The 24739-nt window shown below is 39.6% G+C and overlaps 1 protein-coding gene across 8 annotated transcripts in view; it reads left to right on the top strand.

Moving 5' to 3' along the window:
• Nucleotides 1-24739, top strand: part of SORCS2 (sortilin related VPS10 domain containing receptor 2) — a 548057-nt gene that overhangs the window by 160098 nt on the left and 363220 nt on the right. For all 8 annotated transcript variants that reach the window (XM_062638797.1, XM_062638795.1, XM_062638796.1 and 5 more), the window contains exon 2: nt 23232-23299. In XM_062638797.1, coding sequence (XP_062494781.1) covers nt 23232-23299 — 68 coding nt within the window. The remainder of the gene's footprint in view (nt 1-23231; nt 23300-24739) is intronic.

Raw genomic sequence — 24739 nt, 5'->3', positions numbered from 1 at the left:
TCTGACTGCCTTTGGATGCCTGTGACCAGGTCATCTTGGTGCACAGCCCTGGGGAAGGCTCTGGGCACAGCCCTCTGTGCTCTCTTACCCTTAGTCCCGGGGCTGTGTGATCCCTCAGCAAAGGATCGTGTTGGCCAGCACACTGTTCCTGTGCCCCCTCCGGGAGCTTGTTGCTTCTCACAGGTCAGTGTGAGTCAGAAATGAGAGTCTGGCTCTGTGATCATTAATCCCAGATCAGGGGCTCCTTCATCATCCAGCAGCCCAAGTGTGATCTGGAGCAGTGCTGTCAAATTAGGCAGGCAGTACAGCGTGAAATCCTTGCTGGCTTCGTGCCTGATGCTGGAAGACAGATGTTACCTGATCCATAGGGGTGATTAGAATGGTGCAGGCAGATAATACCTGAGACAACATAAAGCTTGACAATGGAAAATTAACTTTTCAGCATTTACTCATCAGATTTGAACCGTCAGGGTGACTTAATACTGGAGCAGTGCTTTGATGGGGGTTTTTCAGGAGCCTGAGGGGTAGCTCTGCTGTAGTGTCAAACTGCAGTCTAACTTTGCTTCAACAGCTGTTTATGTAAAGCCGGTGGTGAAGCTTTGGAAGGAAATGAGTGGATAAAGTTCCTTGGCTGCTTTTGAAACCCATGACAGAGGTCTGTATGCAGTGGGTGCTGTAGCTCTTCCTAACCAGCAATCAGACTCCACTCATCTCAATTAGTGGCCAGTCTAAGCCTGGCTACCAATGCGCTGCCTGTATGCAGTGCCATTAAAAGAATCCAACTGCAGATGAAGCACAATTTGGCATATTGCTGAATACTTTGTTTTCTCAGCTTTAATTTTTTAGGCAATTTTATTGTAATTTTGAGTTTCTTCCCATTTCTTTTTCTTACCCACAGCAGGAGAAGGAGATTACAGTAAAATAAGTTTTTCCTTCACATTATCAGCAGCATGATTTGCCATTTTAAGGGCAATGTTTTTAGTCTAGCAGTGTGTTAGATATGTTTGTAAAAGAAAGGAATGCTTGGAAATACAGCTTTCCACCAAAAGAAAAATTAGCTGAAGTGTGTATCTTACTGAGTTTTGTGAGGAAAATCTGGTTGTAAATTGATGCAAATTATTTGCACAATCTTAAGAGCTGTTTAATACCTTATACCTAGTTAATACTCTCCCTTCCAAATCCTGACCAGCTGCAATGAAGCATCATTTCAATAGATAACTTTACAGTCTGCAGAAGAAGGGGCTCAAAAGTAGTCTCTGAGGTAGATGTCACAAAATCACAGGGTTGTTAGGGTTGGTCTATAGCAGGAACTCGCTGGTGCAGATAACTTGTGTAAATTTGAAGACTCATGCTTTACAAAATTAGCTCATTTTGTAGGCTGAAACTACAGCAGCTCTCAGAACATTGTCTTAAGGATATAAATTGGTCTTAAAGGATGAGTAGAGGAAGGGCAGTTTTTCAGTATACAATGTGCTACTTCAAAGTTACAAACGTTAAGGGGAGACTTCTTGCTGTAACATATCTGGCATTATCCTCTTGAAGACAGGTTGTTTTTCTAGTGTGACTTGCTGTATGTTGTGGTTACCAGATGTTACAGCAGTAGGATATATCATATTATTTGAGATTCTTTTAAAATATAATCTGTAGGTATGCTAAATGGCTTGTGGACAAATTACTTTAAGAAGTTGGTGTAGTTTTCTTGGGTTTTTGGGTGATTTTTTATTTTTTTTTTTTAAGCCACCAGTACTTTCTTTTTAAAATTAAATGACCAAAAAAGCTGAAGCTTTAACAAGGTATAGGGGTTTTGATATGTTCATGTAGAATCTAATGGGACTGATGCATCACAATGGACTATGTAAGTGATCACATTCATGTAACACTGGCTGAGTCTGGATAGAAGGAAAGAAAAAAGAATCAGACCAGCCAATTTTGGTTTTGTGGGAGGAATTTTATACTAAGTGCAGCTGTCGGTCTTATCATTCACACTGAGACATTCTTAAAAGCAGAAACTAATCAGTGTAATGAACATATATTATGGGGGTGAGGATTAGATGCTGAAATAAAGTGTCTTGATTTTTTTTGTGTGTGTGTTTTTGGTGTTTGTTTGGTTTTATTCTGTTAAAAGAAGCCCATGACACCCCTGATATTTACAGAAGCATGACAGAAACAATCTCACAGCATATCCAATTACACTTAGAAATATTGTATGCTTCCAAGGTGCTACAGGCATGTAGGAGATCATTAAAAAAATCCTTGTATGTGTTATAAAAGAAATCTTAGTTGATCATCAATTAAATGGTACTCTTCTTTATTACATCAAAACTCAGTCACATCTGAAGGATTGTCTCCTGCTGTAGGAATATTGGGATTTAAAAGCAGACTAATAAAAACCTCATGTTGCAATGCATTTTTTCTTTAATTCTAAACTGCAGCTGATCAGTGATGTTTGTTAGTCCACATTTTGAATGGAATAAAAGTTGGTTTGGAAGGAGTTGCTGCTGTCTCTGTCAGCAACACAGTTGTCCTTTAGAAAATGAGCCCTAATTCTGTGAATACTTGGTATGTGCCTGGATGTGTTGCTGAATCATGGTTTCTGTGCTGGAAGTACAGGCTTGGCTCCTCCTAATTGACTCCCCTTTGGGATGTCAGAGTATTGGCTGGATGGGATTCCGATTCTGGGAATCCTGCACACTTAGACTGTGGTTTTTTTGTTGAGGGAATATCTTGTGCAGTAGCAGAACTATGTGAACTTGCCTTTCCCTTCTCTGGCGCAACTAATATATTTGTTAAATAGAAGCCTGTGTTTCAGTGCTTCCTAAAGGTCAGATTTCTGTCCCCTTTGAGCACCCTGTACAGGGTGGTAGGGAAGGGTTGTTTTAGAGTTTATTATGAATATTTGAGAAAGTCGCCATTCAGGGTTGGAAAATGTTGCTCACAGAGCTGAACAAATCCATGCTTGTTGCAGGGAGTGTGGCCACTTGCAGCTGCATTGCTTTATTTTACTTTATTTTTTTCCAGAGCTATGGGTCCTTTTGCTCTGAACGGTTCTGAGGCCTTCTCTGTGTGTTTGTGTCAGTTTAACAATACCGACATTTTGTCAGCGCGTTTTGGTTTGCTTTTGTTGTTTGTTTGGTTTAGTTTTTTTTTGATGAGCAACTTTAGGACAGTGATTCATGACATTTTTGGCCATTAGCCTCCATTGTGGTTTTCACAATACACCATTATTTTCTTTCTTCTTCCTGTTGGGCTACTAGCCCAGATTCCTTCCACTTCAGTAGCAGGATGGATTCAACAGAAATCTCTCTGGGCTCAAACAGAAAAATGACTCATCTCCCCTTGCTCATCTACACACGTACATCTTAATAAGAAGAAGTTTCTTTAATAACTTTGTTATGAATGTGGGATATAGATTCAGTCTTGTCTTTGCAGTCTGTTAAATGTTTCATGTTGGCGAATGTGTTCAAAAGAGTTAATGTTATCTTACAGCTGAGTGACTGTTTGGGGTAGGTCCTGCTCACTCATTCTGCCATACAACCCTGCTGCCCGTTCTGGCTGCTCCACCTCATTGCAGTAGGAGATGTGAAAGACATGCTTTGCAGCTACAGCCATGGTTGCTCTGGGAAACCAGGCACCCTGGCTAAAAACAGTCTCCTCTAAGTTAGCAGCTTTGCCTGTGAATATACAGGCATGAGAAGCTGATTTGGGTAATAAGAGATTCCCATGGTGGACTGGGAACTAGTGCTGTCTAGGAGGAGACAGACCAGGAGGAAGACGGAGATGAGATGACAAAGATGTAGTGATTTTAATCTTAGCATTGCTACTCTATGGAGTGCTTGAAGTTGCATCCTTTAATTTTGCTAAATACTGTGTATTTCCTTAAGATCTTAGCTGAGGCTAGAATTTCATCACACTAAATGCATGTCTGCAAGAGAGCATTTGTCTCAAAACCTCTAATGTTTTAGCAAACCAAGGGCTATGTGTGGAAAACAAAGACTTATTATATCTTTACTCTGCTCATGGGGAGCTAAAGTGAAAGAGACTTAAGAGGCTGAAAATTTACCAAGAAAGGAACTCGATCTGAATTTTGTGTGTTCAAGATGTGAGCCTCCACACCAATTCCCCTGTTCTCCTTATTCTGTTTGACCTGGCTTGTATCCCCTCCCTCCACAGAGCTTTCTGTAACCTCACTTCTTTCCACTTGTGCAGCTGAATTGAGCACATTCTGCTTCCAGGGGGAATTCCTGTGCTGTGGGGCAAAGCTCTACTCATCAGTGTTTTATTTGTTGGTGGAACTGGCTCATTTTGTCAGCTATGGAAGATTTTGAGCTAGATCATCTGTGGTATGAGGAGGAGAATGAAGATAGGGGCTGGGAAATGCCATAGATAAAGGCTTAAGTGGTCAGAATTTAAATCTTAAATTGCCAATTGCATGGCTGGCTAGAAAAAGGAAATGTGGGAAGAAGGAGGCAGTAAACATGATGATTAAGTGGATCTTACTCAGAGTAAATTATAGCATTCCTGAATGAGAGTCTTCTCTTTAACAGAGAAATCATTAAATGTTAAACTCACACTATTATTTGCGTTTCAGTGCGTTTCATTAGGTAGACTTGCATGCGCTGAAATATCCATTCTAATTAGTACTGGGAAGAAGTCTAGTGTACAGAGCGCTGCCTGGTAGGTATTTTTGCACTCTCTCTCAGTGAACTCATTTTATATGATGATGATTTCCTCTAATTTTTAATTAACATGTCTAAGTTAGAGTTGGGGAGAATGATCAGTGTTTCATTAACTGCCTCACACTTGGAGATCTATGCAAACCTGATTGATATGGTTGCTACAGAGTACTTTGTCAAAATGAGCCATCCTGCCACTACCTTTCTCCCCTTGCTTTCCAGTGAAAGGCAAGAATATTTCTTGTTCCCTCTCTGGGGAAAATTATTGGCTCCAGCTCTCAGCATCACAATCAAAAATATACTTGCTAGTCCATAACAGATACCCCTAAACTCATAATGTTTAATATGAAACATTACTAAAGTCTAATGTTGATACTGATTTGTTTAACCAAATATACAAATGAATTATAGTATCTCAGTGGAAAAAAGTGGTTGAGATATGTGAGTGCAGGATGGTCTAGTGGTAAAGGTGGTGTACTTATAAGGCTCTGGTCCCACCTCTGCCCCTAACCTGCTTAATGACTGAGATCAAATCACTGGGTACAATATTGGTATACTAAAGAAAGTCTCTTACTAATGAGTATGACTAATAACAGTCTCTTCCTCCCTCAGAATGACTGTGTTCATACTGAATGTTTTTTCAAGGAATTTAGGTTAAGTTGTAATTATTGTAGCTATAGGGTTTCTTTTGCCATACTGTGATAATGAGAAAGGAAATGAAAAGAGCAAAGGTAAAAAAAGAGCTGAAACCCAGCAATGTACTCAGTATTCTGTCCACAAATTATGTCATGAAACTGAGTTGGATATTGTGAAGTCTAAGTAGAAACGCTATCTCTGAACTTGCTTTATCTAAGGAAAACCAAGACTTTTTACAGCCTGATTATTGTAGTGGGAAGAGCTAACTGCGATAGCAGTGATAGAGTTGATACATTATAAATTAGCCAAATATGTTTTTGTGAAGCCATTATTAAAAGGAGAATAAAAACTTTATAAACTGCTGAAAATGGTTATGGTATTAAAATATACTTGGCTTCCTCCAAAATTTTGGGCTTAGAAATTTGATCAAGAAATCTTTTGTCTTAAATTCCAATATTCACATGAGATATTACGGCACATGAGGTTAATTTAAAAGCAGTTCATGTGATATAGAATTACAGAATAATTGAGGTTGGAAGGGACATCTGGAGGTCATCTGGCCTGCCTTCCTGCTCGAAGCAGGACTTGTATCAAAAGTGAGATGAGTTTATTAAGGTTTATAAGTTGTTAAAGGTGCCTGGTCCAGGCACATTTTGAGATCTCCAAGGACAGAGATACCTCAGTCTCATTGGGCAAGTTGTTCTAGTACTTTCAGGGTGAAAGTGTTTGTCTTTTATATCCCACTGTCATTTACCTTACAGCTTATGTTTTTCCATCTCTTGTTCCCAGGTGCTGGGAAGAGTCTGTTTGTCTTCTGTTTATGTAGTGGAAAATACTGCTTTAGTTGTTGTCATTAGACAAATGGAGTTCCCTTACTTTTCCTTATCTGTCATGTTTTTCAGCTCTGTAACCATGATTCTCTGCTGGACTTGCTCCACTCTCTCAGTCTTTGTTGCAGCTGGGTTCCCAAAACTGGGTGCAGTTTTCTACATTCCTTATGTAGTTGGTAGTGAGTTGCTGAATGATAAATATCAATGGTAGCATCCCTACAGCTACCTGGATGTAAGGGGACTTAGTTTATCTGCCAAACTTGCCATGAGGAATTAAATGCAACCTGGAAGGATGAGTTACACAAATCCTTGCCTTTGCACCTTGTATTCCAGTTCTGAGGGGAAAAAAAAACAGATGGGAGAAAAACCCAGTTTGAAGGAGGGAGGAGGGCAGACAGTGCTCAGTTGTAATGGTGGTATTAAGTACAAATTCTAAAGCTTCATTTTCCTGGAGAGGTGATGAAGGAGCGAGTTATGGAGGGATGAGTGAGAGTATGTCTTTTGATTGGAGCAAGCACACTGTAGGGCCTTAAAGTTGACTGAAACACTGGAGCCACTTTAGTGCTAAGCATGATGTAATGCAATGAACAGTTTCCTCTTTTAACTGTCTCCAGCTCTGTAATTAGTAACCCATTGCGTTCTGAGAATAAAATTTATTTTTCCTGATAGGCTTTTTAGTGTTGGGTAAATATGACAGTCAGAACACATGGTGTTTTCTTAAAAGCTGTGAATTCAAATGATGGCTTGAAAAAAAGGATCTTGAGTGTTTACAATCCAAGGGAGGTCTGTCAGCTACAGAAGTTGGAGCATGTTTTCCACCAGCTAGAATAGCCCGTCTGTGGCAAATGACAGGAAAAATAAAGAAGTAAATCTCCCTTGGGGAAGCAGGGGGAGCTTAATTCACAGTTTTGTGAAACTCATCACTTTAGTTTCTAGGCTTCGATTCTGAGTCCAGCACTAGTGAGTATTTCCGTTTTCAATCACTGATGTGAATTTTGCTGTTAAGTTTGTAGAGAGCATAAAAATTGCTAAAATAATGAAGGTTGTTGAAGGGATAATCTGAAATGGGTGGTTGGATGACAGAGGTCCAGCAAAATTCATTTTAGTACTGCCAGATAAAGAGCCGTGGATCAGGGAGTGAAAGAAATGCGTAAAAGACTCAGGGTAGAAAGGTGCTTTGGGAAGTAGCAACCCAGAAGTCAGTGTAAGGGTATTGAGGTGTAGCTTGCTCAACATATACTTAAATTGAATTGGTATGGCAAGGAGGGCTCATGAGGTTTGTTCTCAGCCCTGAAATTCCCATCTATATTTATGGACCGAACTTGTAAGGTCTCTCTCTCTTTCATACCCCCCTCTCCCCTCCTTTTTTTTCCTCCCTCCTTGTCTCTGGCTGCAGACTTTATCTTGACAAACTTGCTTTCTTCTCCAGAAAATCAGTCTGATTCTACTTGGCAATCAGCCCAGGGAAGCAGAGACTGGTTAGACTAATTATTGCTGGAGGTGTAGGTAGAGGTCTACGAAGCCTAAGGCTAAACAAGAGGAGACAGATTAGAAACAGCTCTTTGGAGTCTGAGAGATGAATAATGTCTGGGCTTGGAAAGTTGTTGGATTCTTGGGGAGAACCTGGTGGTGTGGATGAAAAAATGCTGATTATTTTTCTATGTATCTGCATTCCTTTAATCCCTCCTCCGCATGCCCTAATTTTATGAGGCGTGCTTGCCAAGTGATCTTTCCCTTTTAGGAAAAGAACAAAATGTTTAACACAGATCTCCAACAGCAGCACTGTGCTGGCTTATCCAGAATCACTGTTCATGGAAACCTGTGATGAGGCTCCTGTAAACTGTCTCTGGGCTGTCCATAAAGGTTATATCAAGTACAAGCTATAAAATTAACTTGTCTTTGCCTCTGGTAGCTGCTGTTGTTCAGATCTTGGTGCCACCCCTCAGAAGTGTCCTCAATTCTAGAGCAAGGGGTGAAAGGTGGGGAGAGGACCCACAAAAATGATCCAGATGCTGGAAAATAAGCTTTATGAGGTTCGGGGGGGGGGGGGGCATTAGTCATTAATCTTACCAAAGAGGTAATGTGATTGCTGTGTGTATTTCTATATGGAGATTTGTCAGCAGGGGCCTTTCAACCTCCTATACAAGAACACGAGAAGATCCCATAGCTCAACACTGAAGACAAGCTGACCAGTAAGGACCAGGTGAACCTTTCTAGATTCAGGCTTTGCATCTGAGATACCTTCATTTTTTCCTTTCTTCTGAGGGCCATTTGAGTGTCTGTGATGGCCTGAAATACCAAGCAGGATGATAATTGCCTGACACCTCAGAGCATCAATCCACAGGAGGTCAGGGGAGATCCCTTTTCCTCCTGGACACATGCTTGGCTCTAGCTGCAGTCCTACCCGCCCAAGTGCACACGCACATAACCCCCCCCCCCCTCCAGCAGGTATATGTTCCTTCAGGGAGCTGAGGAGAGGCACAGACTGGGATGAGACACTGCCTGAAATAATGGATGCAGAGAACCTAGATCTTTGGCTTATCACTTCTTTATACGGACAGCCTTCAGGAAATACGACTGTGTTTTGTGCTTTTGAGGGCTGTTTCCACTGTCCAGAATTGTTCCTTCTTCATTGCTCCTTCAAAAGACCATCTTCTTCTTACACCTGTGTCACAGGCAGTTGTGACTGGGAATTTTGTCCCTATCCCCCCTTCCCAGTATAAGAGCAAAATATCAAATTAGTAATTTGGAATAAATCACAACATCATGCCTGTTTCTGATGCATAAACCTTCAGGAACAATCACAGGATCTTACACAGAACATGAACAATGATAGGGTAAGTTAGACTAGGGGTATATGTTGGGACCTAGAACCTACATTTTAGTGAATGGAAAAGCTGGACTACAAAATGCCTTAGGAGCTCTCCAAGAGGCCTAAATACAAAAATAATTCACTTCATAGAAGAAAGGAGCCACTGCTTGTTTTGTTTTGTTTGTTCAATTTCTTTTTAGTTTAGGGAAAAATAACTTTGTCTGCCACCTTAGTAAACATTTACCTCATAGCCTTTATCCACTCGGATTCAATATGAATTTAGGCAGAAAACATTTAGCTTTTGTGATCTTTATCTGCCATTATCTGCTCTCAGGTCTGTTATACTTTACTGCATTGAACGTTACTGGAATTAAGGTAGTAGCTGCAATTTCTCTAAGAAATACGGAATACCTATTTCCATGGATTTGCAGCTCAGTTCTAAGCATTCTGGGTAGGAAACATTTAGCTACAGGCAGTTGTTTAATTTTTATTTCTGTTCTTTTTCTTTGGAGTAAAAGAACCTCAAACGTCATCTTCTGAAACTATAAACCAAACAGGTTGTTTTGGAGGCTGATTTCCCCCTCCCCTTTTTGTTTTTGTCCATGCCTCTACCCCTCTTCTAGTTCAGTGGGACGGAGCCTTTTCTCTAGTCTGTCAGTGTGAAATAGCTTTCCAGTGATTCTCAGTTAAATGGTAATTAATTATTACAGACAGATGCAGAGGAATGTTTGCATCTCTAATGCATTGTTTTGCAGGGAGAGGAGAAAGTTGCTTTCAGTTGGATTTGTTTTGTTTTTTCTTAAGAAATACTTAGCAGCTGGTCTTGATTTTAGACAGATCCATTTTACAAACTTGAGACTAAGCCGCTTCTTAGTCATAATAGCACTCCTGGGTGTGGTGAGTTAGGTGTTCAGTCTGTGGATCTCACCGGCCTTGTTCACATTCGCTGGTTCTGCGCAGCCACAGACTGTTAGTACACTCTGCTCTGAAAAAATAAAAGTAAAAAGGAAAGGCAGCCTTAGGTACCCAAACAGAGACTTGCCTGAGCTGTGATCAAAGACCTTGCACGTTTTCCTAAGCTATTTCTCTTACGGCACTGGGGAGTAAATATTTCTTGGGGACTGACAGTTCTCCAAATAGCTTAGCCTGGTGAGAAAATGGACATTGCTTGAGTTGGCTAGGAACCAAGGAACTGAACTGATGTGTTTAAGCATCTGTTTTCCCATTCCTGGTTGATGTGTTTCGCTACTAGCACACTTAATGCCTTTTTATTTTATTCATGGGGTACTCACATTATTTCCAGTATCTGATGGTTCTTATTTTTTCACTGTCATTCCCTGTGTCCTTTACATCCATGCTCTGGACCTCTTACTTATTTTGTTCAAAATATTTTTTATGATCTTGTGCCTTAGTGCACTTGATTAAAAGTGGTATGTATCACATTGCCTCCCTGAGAAATGCGCTTCAGGCTGCTTCTGTCCTGACTTGGGGAAGGGAGAGGGAAGCTACAAAAAATATCAGTTCAGGTAAATGCTGTCTATTTATTGCCTCAGAGATTTAAGGTCCACCTTCTGTGCGTTAGGGAGTATGGAGGGGACTTGATTTCTTTCCCTGCTGCTACAGAATCAATGCCCTTGAAATTGCACAGGTTTCTGAGCAGGGTGGTTTGTCATAGAAGTAGGAAATCTCTGGATTGAGTTAACAACTTCCAGCACTGAACTTCAATACTTGTAATTACTTTTCTCATATAGCAATAATAATGATGCTGTATTAATTAACTAATAATGTAATGCTAGCTTATTTTAAGTCTCTGAAAGAAAGCCTGAGCCATCTTGATCTGTATTTTTTCCTATATTGTGCACAAGAGTTTTCATTGGGATACCATTCACATGTTTGACTGTTGCTAGTCAGATTTTAGTTGAAATAAACTTCCGTTTCCTTATTTTGACACTCTTCCTGAAGAAATGTCACTCTTTTTCCCACTGGGAGAAAGAGAGTGTATCGCAGTATTGGCAGGGAAAATAGATCTTCCTTGCCTCCCCTTTCTCCCCCCATAAACCTTGATCAGCTTTTGACATGCTTCTGTCTTCAGGAGATGGCTGAGTAATCTTGAGTGGATGTTTTATTCATTTTATTGTGCCTACAAAATGAACTTCTACAAGGCTATTTCTTGGGCTGGATTGAAAGCATCTTTTCCTCTTCTGCTTGCTGCTGACAACTACAAGCCTAATGCCCAGTCTAAGATAATGGGATTGGGAGAGGTTGGAATATTAATTTCTGAGCTGATGAAAAGATTTCCCCTCCTCCCCAAAGTGGGGGAATTCAGGGAGTTGAATGTTGGTTTAGCTCTATGGGTGATATATTTTTCCTGTGGCCTTTAATCTTGTAAAATTCTTGCAAAATATAATATTTCTAAAAAAACCCTCAAATATATGTATGCGGTCATGGGTTAACATAACAGGTGTGAGGTCATTTCCAGTAGCTGACTTTCTCCTTTACATTGGGAGTGAACTTTTGCTTTAAGAAATGTCTATTCAGAGAGATCTTCAGAAGTGCCACTTCCCACTACAGGATAAAAAGCATTAAGTATAACCCTAGCTGTTCTCTTTGAGTAGTCTCATGTCCCTTATAACCTGGCCTTTAATGTCATACATTTGTACAACTATATGCATTTTGTGGAAAACATAGCGCGGTTGTTTCTCCTGTGCAGGGAATATATGAGACTTTTGCAAATACTGGTTATATCAAAATCCGATCCTTCCCTTCAGGAAAGAAATTTCTAGACCTGATTTACTTTTAATATGTTTAGAATGGGCTTAATCCAGATTCCCATTAGTTTAAATAGGCTTTGGATCAGGCTCAAAATAAATGCATGGGTACAGAAGGGTGAGGAGGGAGCAAGAAAAATATCCGTTTGCTAATAACATGGAACTGAAAAATTGCCCTTGGTTTGGGCTGTAGCCTCTTGCTCTGGTTATTAGTGCCTTTCTGTCATAGCATCAGCTAAGCCCCAAACTCAAGAAAAATAATTTGCAGGAATTAAAGGTTCAGATTTTTTTTTTTTGGGGGGGGGATGGGTTTGGAGGTGGGTGTGGGTTGGGATAAGGTAATTTCCATAAGAAAAAAGGCTCTTGAGTTGTAAACAGAGAAGCTATGCTGTAAGTTCCAGAAACAGAATATAAATAGAGACAGGCATTTACAGTACAAATATAGAACAAACTCATTAGAAGAAAACATTGGAAAATAAATAGAATTTCCAAAGAGATGCTCAGTATAATGGACAACAGTAAATGTTCTGTACACTGTACAGAAGTTTTAACTATTTAGTAGTATTAAGTTCTGTAATAAAGGACCTTGACATGAAATACATCAGTCATACATGACACTTTGAAGAAATTAAATGATCTGGGGTTTTCAGTGGTTACAAAAGTAGTCTGCTGCACCTTCTGAGAGTAAATGTAGTTGCATGAGTTTCTTCTAAGTTTTTCCATTTGTTCCTTGGCAGAAAGGCAGGTAAGGGAAAAACTAATTTTTCCCATGTTGAAAATGTTGACTCTTTGGCAGAGTTTGTATCACATGTCATATAGGGCATATGTGGTATAGAAGCACTTAACTGTACTTAAGACCTAGCTCTGTGAAGTGCTGGTGCATTGCTCTGAGTCATGGGTACCAGTGTTAGGGTAAGTGGTCCTGAACAGATGCAAGACATGAGTCTGGGAACATCATGTTTTGGAAAAGAAGATTCTTAAGCTTAGTGGCACACAGAATTTATGTCATGTCTGTTTGTCCTGCTTCTTTGTTTGTCCTTTTCTTATATGTTGGTTTTTGCTCTGTCTGGACTTCCACAATTTATTTAAGCATGGATTCATCCAGTCATTCTGAGAGGGTCAAGCTTGAAGGGTAGGTCATCCAGCATGATAAATCAATAGGAGCAAAGAAAAACAAACTTCTGAAGGACTATTTGCATAGAGATAGGCAAAACTTATCTCCAGAGGTATCTGTCTCTGTCTCTAGAGGCTGGTACATCCTAAGTTAGGTGGGATAAAGCAGAGTGATGCATCTCTACCTCCATTTCCCAACTGTAAAATAGATGGTACTACTATATTATGTTAAGGGGATGTGAGAAATTACTGCATTTCAGAAAAGAGCCATGGGAAGATGGTGTAAGCATTAGAGTTCAGAAGTGCTGTAGGCATGAATTAAAAATATTTAGCTTCCAAGTCTTCTGCTGATTAACTGTTGTTACCTGTGCTTGTATCTATGAAGACAAAACGTAACACGAAGAAAGAAGTTCTTAATATATATCTAAAACAATCTGGGATCACAGGGGGAGAGACGAAGCATGAAAAATACCAGTCTTCGGGGGGGATAATTTCACATTAAGACTTTGTTACTGGAACTGCTTTGCAGCCCTAGCCACAGCCTGCTAAATGCTGACATACAGAAACTGTCTCCAAAGAATCTGTTGAATGCTCAAGACCTTGCTGGAGTAAAACAAAGAAATACAGATCTAATTTATCAGGATCTACAGTCTTTTCCTGCTTGTATCTACTTGTTCTGGAGGTCATTTAAAATGTATCAGAGGTTTAAGATTGGAATGCGAGGCTAATTTGAAACCTGGCTCTAAGGTGACCCATTGTGTTGATATTCTCTGTACTGGTTAAAATAAAGCATAGTGTCCTGTGTGACAGGATGGCGTTAGGTAGGGATCCAAAATTACATGGCATTGCCTGATGAAATAGCTGTTTCTTTTCACAGATAATGCTGTATAATTCCACTTAGCTTTACTGGCCCTGTGGCTCTTAAATTAATGAACACCTAGGGCAGAAGCGGGGTGTGGAAGTACAGAAAGCTGGCGAAAAGTCAGTACTCGCAGATTGGAAACCTCCTGGTTTGGCTTTGGACTGAATGTGGAGAACTCTCCAGCACTCCCCTGGCCCTTTCCAATGTTTTCCTTGACATATTTGGCCCCTGACCAATTTTCCCAACTGCTCCCAAGCCCTTTTTAATAGTCTCCTAACCCAGTTGGATGTTCCCTCAGCTCTTTTGTGCTCTTTCCATTGGCACAGATATGAAGTTCTGCTGCTTCAGGGATAATGTTGAAGATAAATGTGCTTTCATCCGTCTTCCTCTCAGAGGGCGTCATTCCCTGTATTTTACAGTAGCTGAATTCTGTTAATGTCATTTGAGGTATTCCAAATCTATTCTGAATATGGCCACAGGGAGCAGACAGGCTTGGCATTTCAGAAGGAAAGGTCCCTTGTCAGACCATACGAGGGACAGGGTGTGAGTACTTCTGCTGAAATTAATTATTTTAGCAAGATAAGTAAAGATTAAATGGTTAAAATGAAAGGCAGATGTAGAGAGACCAACTTCCACCCAGTAAAAGGATGATGAGGAGGTGGCATTTGGCCTAGTCTGTCCCTGCATGAAGCTACAGAGCAAACGGTCCTCGTTTGGAGAGACACCTTGGCCCACCCCACTGCGGGGGTGTGTGTGTGGGGTGATTGTGTTGTGGGAATAAAGGACCTTTTGACTGTGGTGTGTTATTCCTGGACAATCCCTTGAATATTTTTCTTTTGCTCCTTCTCCCCTGCCCCCTTCTGGTTTTGTGTTGGTTTTTTCTTTTGCCATTGGAATAAGGGGTGTTAAAATATCCCTGAATATGCTAATGCTGTTCAATACAACACTCTATTGCAAAAGGTGTGAAACAAGTTTTGCATCTGCCTCTGCTATGTCTCTGGTCTTCTGAATGAGATCTTAATCAGCATCACTCTGTTGCTATAATACAACTGCCTTCATCTTCAGCACGTTTGCCCTGGCAGTATGCCTTTCGGGAAGGAGTGTGCTTTTGTCCCCTTCAGTAGATCATGATGGCCATGTTTATCCTATTTATAAGGAATGAATTCAGGTCTTACGATATTCAGGAAATATAAAGTCCAGTCCTTAGTCATGATAAGAAGGATATTAAACATTGGCATTCTTTGGATGATCTTGATGCAGCTTTAAAGTCCTTGCTCCCATGTACTGTCTTATAAAGCCTCCTTATGATATGCAATTAGGTCTTATTTGAACACTGTGAACCATTCTCAGTCATCATTAAATGTAATTTTTACGTCAGTGTAGGTTGATGCAGCCTCTGATAAATATGTTGTTATCTGGTACAATGATATTTAATCCTGTGCTTCTGGTGAAGACAGAGCAGCTGTGAGGGAGAGCATCCACTATGAACATATCTGCCAGCAGCCCTGAGTCAAATGAGCAGTCTTCCCAGCTTGTGGTATCCTCTACAGATGTTTCCATGTGTCTTTCATAATAATTTCTTTTTTGAAATAAAGAACATAATTATTTTTATATGGTTATGTCAAAACTAATAATAAAAAAATCACTGACTTTGAAAAAGGATTTAGTGATGCAGATCGGATGCTTGCTTTGAATTTCTGTGCTATTGAGCAGTAACGCTTCATGATAGACTGGGAATATTTCACAAACAGCATCTTAAATTTTATCTTTCTTCTCTGGTAGTGAATAGCTATGTAAGTGATGACCAAGGTGATCTGCCTATCCATAGTGTTGGATTCCTGAAATACCCAGAAGAGAGTAAAGATATTTTACGTATGTCTTCTATAGATGACAGCTCAGTTTCCTCTTGAATTTTCATCAGAATGGAAAAGAATATTCAGACAATAGATTTGCTTCTGCAAGAATGATTGTTAGTTCAATTTAGAATACATTATTAGAGGAGATAAGTACTGCTAGTCTGTATTTCAGAAAAATTTACAATTAGGAGTCAAGCCAGAGTAGGAAAACAAATATTCTTGCTTCATGCTTTAGAAATTTGTCCTCTTGGCATGTTTGCAGATGTGGTTTTAAAAGCTTGTCAAATGCTATGTTAAATATTTAAACCTAAAAAATATTCCAGTTATGTGGAAAAGGCAGTGGAAGAGAACTGGATATTTTTGTGTCAGAGGCGACATTAATTTGGGCTCTTTGAAAAAGAACAGGAAGTTTAATAGAGCAAGTAGTTAGCATGTTAGACACTGTTTCCTAAGCTGCAGATTTAAGCTGCAGTTTTGGGTCTGGTAATTCTGCAGCCTTCAACTGAGTTCCTGTTTGCTTGAACGAGCTTTGCATTTGCAGGGTGCCCAAAAATTTCAAAGCTATATCTAATGATAGAATGATATCTAATGATAGAAATGAGCAACACCATGAATATGTTGGGGTAGCAGCATTCTGTATTGGCTTACCAAGTTTACATATGCTTTGATTTTTTGAGGACTGACCATTAAAAGTTACAAACACAATAGTCTCTGTCATGCTGTACCACCAAGAAACCTGTGCCTACCCAAGCAGCCAACTGCTACAAACTAAAGTAAAAGCCTAACTGCCTGCATTGCAAATTACTGAAGACTGGAAAATGCATTTGGGAAGCATCTTCACTTATATGCTTCCCCCATTATTATACTTCTGTGTTTTTTGTTTGCCAGGGTTCTAGATTGATCTGTGATAAGAACCAATGTGAGTACTTCAGCCATATGGTGTGTGCTCTCTCTTTATCTGTTAAATAAAATTGAAATCAGTTGGTGGATTTGGAATTATCAGGTAGGGATGAACGGCCAAAACCACACATATATGTAGTGCATATGCAGTGTCATTACATAAATGTAATATTCTTAGGAGCTTGCATTGAAAATCTGATGTCAGTTCATGATGTGAAAACTTCCTTTTTCTGAACTTGGACTGTAGACTCTTGAAGGCAGTAGATTGTCTTTTTGTTCTGTGTTTGTACAGTGCTAACTCAATATAATCCTGTTCTGAGCTAGATAGTGGATTAACTGTACTGGATGTCTTAAAGTTACTCTTCTGTATAAATGTTTGCAGGGTCAATGTGTATAGTACTCCTTTTAAGATGGTTTTGAATCCGGAAGCAATCACAGCTGCCACTTTCAAGACTGCACTTACTCAACTCTTGTGGATAGAAATACCTCTTAGAGAATAGGAATTGAGCCATTACTGTGTCTTATCTTGAATTATGAACAAATTTGCTGCACAGAATTATTACTAATGCTTAAGACAAGTGCATTGGTCCAGTCAGTGACTTCATACACAGTAAGCTCTCCCTTCTCCCAATACAATTTAGTTGGAAGAACTATAAATCAAATTCTTTAAGTCTTTCATGTTAAGTCATGGGTTGCTTTTATGAACTTTATTGCCAGAGAGGAGTAGAAGCTTATGGAGTGAATTCTTAATAGCTTTAGTAATGGTCTAAATGTCTCTTTTCACTTTTCATCATAATGCTGCAGCAGAGTAAACCTAAATGCTTTTTTTTTTTCACTTACAGTTCTCCCAGTGTAATCAAATTATTGCAAAGCCATTAATAGTATTATGGCCGTTAGTCCATATAATAGACTTGTGGTAGTATAGCTTAATAGTGACAGTCTCTTGGTTTTACTTTTTTGTAAGAGCCTTTGTTTTAAATAATGAATGTAAAAACTAATGTTGACCTTAGCATGATGATTGAAGAGCCTGCTGCTGTAAAAGGGGAAATGGTTTAAGGGATTGCAGCAGTAGGTGGTTGCCTGTAATTTGCCAAGGAGTTTTTTGATTATTAGTTGTCAAGAAAGCTTTGGAAGTATGGGGTGTGGTGGTGATGAATTAATAGGCTGTGCTTAGAACATCTTGATCTCCCTGAAATACTTACAGTTTACAATGAAATAGTTATAGTTTAAAAAGCTGAAAAGGTGACTTAGGTTGTGTTCTTGAGCAAAACAGCAGCTTATGCTCTGGTCACAGACAGTATTAAGTACCTGCTCAAGTGACTCTCATAAACACTTCTCTTGATTTCAGTGGGTTCATTCACATGAATTAAATTAAACAGATGCTAAAAACTTCGCAGGAACTTGAGTCTGTCTGAGCAGTGTATTTTCCTCCTAGCTCTGGCTGCCCACAAGTATTTACAGCATGCTCTCACCTTCTAATAAACTTGTGAAAACACAGAAACTTGCAATCAGAACTTGCAAACATACATTTGAAAGTACGAGTCTCTTGCTATTAAACTTCTGAATAGATGCCAAAAAAAAAATAAAATTACTTCAAATCACAAATGGCAGGGGTCAAATAAAGCTTAATCCGTAAGATCTCCATGTAGATAGCAAAAGAGGGATCTCTGCTAAGGATGTCCATGAAAGAAAATATCATGGGGAGAGCATGGAGGAAAAAGGGGGGAATTTTTTCCAGAAGTCAATGTTTAGGAAAATAAAAAAGGATTATGACAAAATCTTCACAGAAAAACAAAAAAAAAACAAACCCCAAAGATAAAATATAAACACCAGGGAAAGCGATTGATCTAGAATTTGTTCCTTTTTTCCTTTCTCGCCCCTCTTAGCTGACATGGTGATGAAAAGAGAGGATTAAAATGGGCTTCTTTAAAGCCAAATTTTTATTAGGAAATGATTAAAAGCACATTGTGTCTCTTAAAGTGAAGTTTTGCTCTTTTTTGGCCCAGCCTTCTGCAAAATATTTTCAGAAGAAAGCAAGAGAAAAGGAGAGGGGGAAAAAACGTATATCCTTGTAACTTTTAATAATTCATGGATAATATCTGTGGAATTTTCCATTCGCTTTGTATGTCCAGTGTTCACTGAAAACCCAGTGTACTCATGAAGACAGGTCTACATCCAGAATGGATTTTTGCGTCAGAAACTGCTACAAATCTTTTGTTTCGAGATCTGTTTTGAACTATAAGTACCGTAACAGTTGAGAATCCACCCAGGCAGGAGCTAAACTATGAAAGCAGAGGAACGGCATGGGAGAATTTAAATTCTCTTTGTGCACCACCACTTTCCCCGCTGCCTCCCAAAAAAGAAAGGTATACAAAACAGAATTACAGTCATTACCTCCACTGAAAACTTCCAATGCACATTGCATATGACTTTTTGGAATCCTAAGGGATTTATCTTCTATACCTTTGCGTATTTGGAGAATTGCTGGCCAGCTCTGGCTTTATAGAGAGGTCAAGGGCTTTAGTAATGAAGCAAGTACTACAGCACTAATTTTGTGACAAAAGCTTTTTCCTTTTTGATTTTAAATCTGTGTGGTGTGACATGGTTGGGGTATGCCTGCCATGTAGTAAGAAAGTAAAACAATTTATTGGAAAGAAAAGGGTGAAAATACTGTCTCCTGAATTCTGTGCAGGGGACCTGACAGAGAACTGTAGTAAGATGCTCTGTTTATTCTGTTGTTCCTGAAGGTGCAGTGGGCTGTCACCTTGCTGCAAAGGGGCAGAAGATGCTGAGATCAAAGCAGGCGGTGGAAAACTAAGCAGAAAGCTGTGAGGTGCAATACAGAGAAGTCTGTGATTCTCAAATACAGAGCAAGGGATTTGTTCCAGGCATCCATGTCTTTATTTTCAATCAAAATATTTATGTATTTTCACTTGTATTTACTTAAAACTCCAAACAACCAAAATTTGTGAAGAAGTAATGCCTAGGGACTTTTGTTTCAGGGTAACGAAAGCAGAAAGGATACCATTCTTAAGTGTATTTGTCCAGAAACACCATCAAGTATTCATTGATCCCTAGCATACAACAATGACTTACTGTTGCCACCTCTACTGACATGCTCTGGGGACTTACTCAAAGAACTGTGGGTGAATTTAAGATGAAAAAGTTAAAAATGGCTTCAGAAGTCTCCTCATAAAACAGGAATTTGAATGGACAGGGAGATCTCTAGGTAACCCTATAAATCCATCTTTAAATAAAGAATCTGGTAAATCTAATTCTCCTCCACTTCCTGTGTTTATTCTAGCTATAAAATAAATCTAGCTTTGTGAAATTACTTTAGCTGTCCATGTCTGATGGTAGTGTGAGCTGGTTAAGAATCACTGTTACTATGATTATTGTTCTGTTGCTGTTGTGGTTCAAGCCTCTCGCCATCTATAGGCCACCCAAGCACTTTCACTAGGACAGCCATGTGTATGAGCCATTGGCTTCTATCCAACCTGTAAAATGCTTGTAATTATGGAGTCCCATTTGAAATGAAATCAGTGAAACAGGGCTCTGCTCTTAGAAATGATGCACAGAATCCAGAGATCCTGCAGACCGTTACTTCTTTATTATGAAATGATTCCTTCTGTTCTTTGGATCTGTTTATTAATTGAGAAATACCCTGCTGTTGTTAGCAGAATCACCTGAAAAGATTCCCACAATCCAAAGGGCAGTACTGTAAAATCTGTTCAATAGCTGACCTACATTTTCTGGATACTGGGACGAAATCTGCTGGCACAGTTGAAATAATGGTCAGACCCCAGGCAGCCTCATGCTTCTTAAGTTGACACAGGATTCTGGTAACAGTGTTTAAGAATTAAAAGATGGCTCATTATGGCTTGGGGTTTTGTTTTTTTGTTTTCCCTACTAAGTAATTCTCCCTACTTGTGAAATGCAAAATAAAGAATTTTAATTTTTAAATTAATTTACCAGCCTAATTAGAAAATGCTGTCATGTGTTATTTCAGAGCTGTGACACAGATTAAGGCACCAATCTCGCAGTATACCTAAGACATTTTACTGCTTATGGCTCTCCCCTGTGAGAGGTAATCTGCAATTACCTGAAAGCCCTTGATTTGAGGTGTGTGGAATAACAGCAGCGGGGAGGTGATCCTGCCCCTCTGCTCTGCTCTTGTGAGGCCCTACTTGGAACACTGTGTTCAGTTCTCATGTTCTCAGCATAAGAAGGACATGAAGCTATTGGAACAAGTCCAGAGGAGGGCCACGAGGATGATCAGGGCACTGGAGCACCTCCCGTATGAAGACAGGCTGAGGAAGTTGGGGCTGTTCATCCTGGAGAAGAGAAGGCTGCGTGGAGACCTCATAGCAGCCTTCCAGTATCTGCAGGGGGCCTATAGGGATGCTGGAGAGGGACTCTTCATTAGGGACTGTAGTGACAGGAGAAGGGGTAACGGGTTAAAACTTAAACAGGGAATGTTCAGGTTAGATATTAGGAAGAAGTTCTTTACTGTGAGGGTGGTGAGGCACTGGAATGGGTTGCCCAGGGAAGTTGTGAATGCTCCATCACTGGTGGTGTTCAAGGCCAGGTTGGAGGAAGCCTTGGGTGGCACGGTTTAGTGTGAGGTGTCCCTGCCTATGGCAGGGGGCTGGAACTAGATGATCTAAGGTCCTTTCCAACCCAAACCATTCTGTGATGCCTTGATGAACTGTGGGTAGCAAGCAATACAGTGAGCCCTCCCCTGCTTCCTGAAAGTCTGTCTTAGAAGAGTTGCTGAGGTACAGAAATGGTTTATCGGGAAGGTGCTTTGTTGCTGTTTCCATAGGGGTTACGTTCAAGGCAGGTGGATTGAGAGTAACCAAATAGGTGGTTTTATGTGTGCTAGTAACCAGTTTAATTCAGGAATGTAACGCCAGGCTTACCCTGTTGCAGGGGTGTTCCAACACACATTGCTGAAAATCATCTGAATTTTAAAATTATGTACAGGGATGAAAAAGTTGGCTCACTAAGGTCAGGATTCAGTCTCCAGTTCTGCATGAATATAAGGAAACAAAGTGTAATCTCTTATATCTTTCACTGTTTTCTTTAAAAAAACCCCAAACCTCCCAGGTCAATTTTTGTGGCTTAAGAGGAATTGCAATTGCTCAGAACAGCATGGTCTGAAACTTTTTCCTTAATAATTGGAGCCAGTAGATGCTCCCAGTAGTGAAGTTTCTTTCTTTTTCTCCTTAATTGCAAGCACCAGCAGAAAGCTGTATTTAAGACACAGACAATAGAATAAATAGCTGACCTGATGGAGCGTGCTTGGGCTGTAGCCAGGAATCTCATCAGTGGATGCTCTTTCCTTTGGGAAATGGTGCTTTCTCTTGGCTTAGTAAGACTTGTAGTAACCTATTTAAAAAGATGTTTTATTTTTTCTTGTTTTATTTTAAACCAAACCTTTATTTTTATAAATGATCAAATTCCAACAGAGTGGTCCAATAGGCTGTAACTCTTTTAAGAATAGGAGAAAATACTACTATTTGTGAATTACAGATTGGTTCTGCTTTTAGTTATATCAATATGCATCCCAGAATACGTGTTCTGAATTTATTAGATTTAGATAACCCTGAGTGAGACTGATATTATAACTCGGTTCTGTAAAATATTGGGTTATTTCCAAAGTGCCACATATATAATACTCGTGGTCTGGAATTCTCTCCCAGGTTCCAGCATACAGAGGCTGCAGCATAAATTTATCCTCAGCATATTAATTATCTGAATAATCAAAGTGAATGCGTACAGTTGCTGTTTGCTGGAGACTTCATCTGGTGGTCAGGGGCAGAGGAAGTGCCAGCTAAATAACAGCTTGCTCCAAACTGTTGGAGGCTGACGTTGACCCCACATTAAAGAAAGCCAACAGCTGTGCAAGGAACCAGAGACTCTTCCTTTTCTACCCCTGTGGGGTTGCTATGGGGATGTGGGTATAAGAACCATTAATATGGACTGGCAGCAAGTGAAGGAAATCTCTTTTAAATGATCTAAATATAAACCATGGCGTTCAGCTTGGCATACCAGTCATGGACTGGTGCTATACCCTGTTTGACCAGTGAATTTGTCATATGTAGAGCAAATGGAAAGTGTCTCTTCTTGACTCTTCTTAGTGACCAAAGATGTTTTATTTGTAAAATTTCTTTATATATGTTGTTGGCTGTGACATAGATGAGTAATTTGAGTGCAGAGCCAGCTCTTGAAGGAAAAAGTGATTCTTCTAGGAACAAAAAATGACAGTTACGAAAGTTGCATTTCTAATCTTGGAGTGAGGACCAGAGCTCATTTTCTGCCTGAATTTGTTATCTGGATAATCAAAGTTAAGCACTGTTTTTTTAGCTCTTTGGATTAAAAAAATTGTCTGTCGCTGTTCAAGAGAGTTGCCTCCTAAATTTAAACTAGCAACCAGATTGGTCCTTCCTGCTGAGAAAGTTATGCAGATTGCTTGGGGGCTGTCATGTGGTGGTGGGATTTATGTGGCTATTCCAACCCCACTGCTCATGTGAAACGGGCAATCTTTCACAAAGTCACCAGGTTTGCAGAAAACTTCAAGTGCTGAAGTCACTCTTCTTGGAGAAAGGAAAAACCCCACTCTCTTTAGACTGATAAGAGATAAAAAATAAAGTGAAATACAATTCAGATTTTTAGGAGACTCACTTTCGAGTTCACCAGAATAATGCTGCCCATGATCTACTTCTGTTTCTTATATCAGTTTACATATATAAATATATTTATTCTCATTTTCTTTTAGGTGATCCTGATCCTTACCAAGTATTATCATACTGACATGGGGAAGGTGCTGGAGAGCTCTTTGTGGAGGTAAGTTCTCTGCTTTTCCTGTAGCCTTCCCCACTTTCTGTTCTCAGAACAGATCCATATCTTTTTTTTTCCTTTCCAAACTGCTGCTGAGTCGAGTTGGTAGCTGCTTGATTTTAATAGATCAAGATTACTCATATTGCCATTAGCTTAAATACGATTCCTGAAGTTCAATAACAGTTTGAAGTGGGTTTTAACAGTGGAGACAAACAATGCTAGTATAAGGTAACTTCCTAATCCCTCTTTGCAAGATACCATTCTTTTTCTTTTCCTTAGAAATTTTGTATCAAAGTTACATAAAAACTTAAGAATACTTACTGTGTTGGGATGTGTCTGTTGGGAGATCTTGGTGCCTTTGAGTACTGTACTGAGGTTAGTAAATAATCCTGATTTGGAAGTGGTCATGATTGTCTGGATGGAATATAATACCAGTGCAGGTTATATTGTGTTTCATGCGAACTGGGAATACGTAGTAATCCAAATAAATTTCTAAACTGATTCTCATTTCCTTAACATTCATAAATTAGATCAGTATTCCTGTTGGCTGTGTGTGCACAAATTGCACCCTGAGGTGTATAAGAGCACAAACCCAGGGCTAGGGTAAGCCTATATTATAATAGTTACAGTGGTTACCTTCTCATGTGTTAATTTTGTTGTGCTAAGTGTGCTCTGATTTGCTGTGTACCTGTATAAGTCTTCCACCACAATTTTTTACTCGACCCATCAGGTGCGCTTCAAAAGTGACAGTATTTCACTGTTACTGATAAACATAATATTGCTCCAGTATTTGCTACGGTAGTTTTGCTGGGATATCTGTAGCAGTAGAAACATTCTGTCTGGGTATCTTAGTAGCTGTTATAAATGACAGTAGACTTAAGAAGTCTTATGTGAAATTCTTATGTAGCCCGTAAGCTTCAGGTATAGAAACAAACGAGTTATCTAATACCTTGTGGCTTAGGTATTTGTAAGCGTAATACTTCTCAAGAGCTTGTATGGGGACTCAGCCTTCATCTGTGTGTAAGGAGCTTTACAGGAACAATCCAAGCAAAGCAACAGGCAAGGGAATAGGGAGTAAAAGTCTGAGACCAGGGCATGCTGCATGCCAGCCTTGTTACTTGTGAAGGAGGCTGCATTGTTTTAACCCTGTAGGATCTCTCATAGTGACAGTTTACTTTGCAATACCTTGTTGTAATACTGGTGGCTGAATAATGCAGTCTGTCCGGGGCAGTGGTCCATGCAGCACAAGGGTATTTTCAAGTAAAAAAGAAAGGTTTATGTATAAAAAACGGGGTGTTCAAAGAAGTAAGTACAAATAGAGACTGCCTGCTCTTGACTCAGGATTAGCCTTTTTGGGGCTATGATGTTTCATTTGTAATTATCATTTAAACTTACAAGATGCAGAATTAATTGCACATTTGTTCTGTTTTAATTTTTGGTCCAACA

Source organism: Pezoporus occidentalis, unplaced genomic scaffold (assembly GCF_034315485.1).
Source record: "Pezoporus occidentalis ecotype Australia unplaced genomic scaffold, CSIRO_AGI_Poc_V1 ctg58, whole genome shotgun sequence".
Classification (NCBI taxonomy): Eukaryota; Metazoa; Chordata; class Aves; order Psittaciformes; family Psittacidae; genus Pezoporus; species Pezoporus occidentalis.
Note: the sequence above shows the minus strand (reverse complement) of the source record. Positions and strands in the feature narration are given on the sequence as shown.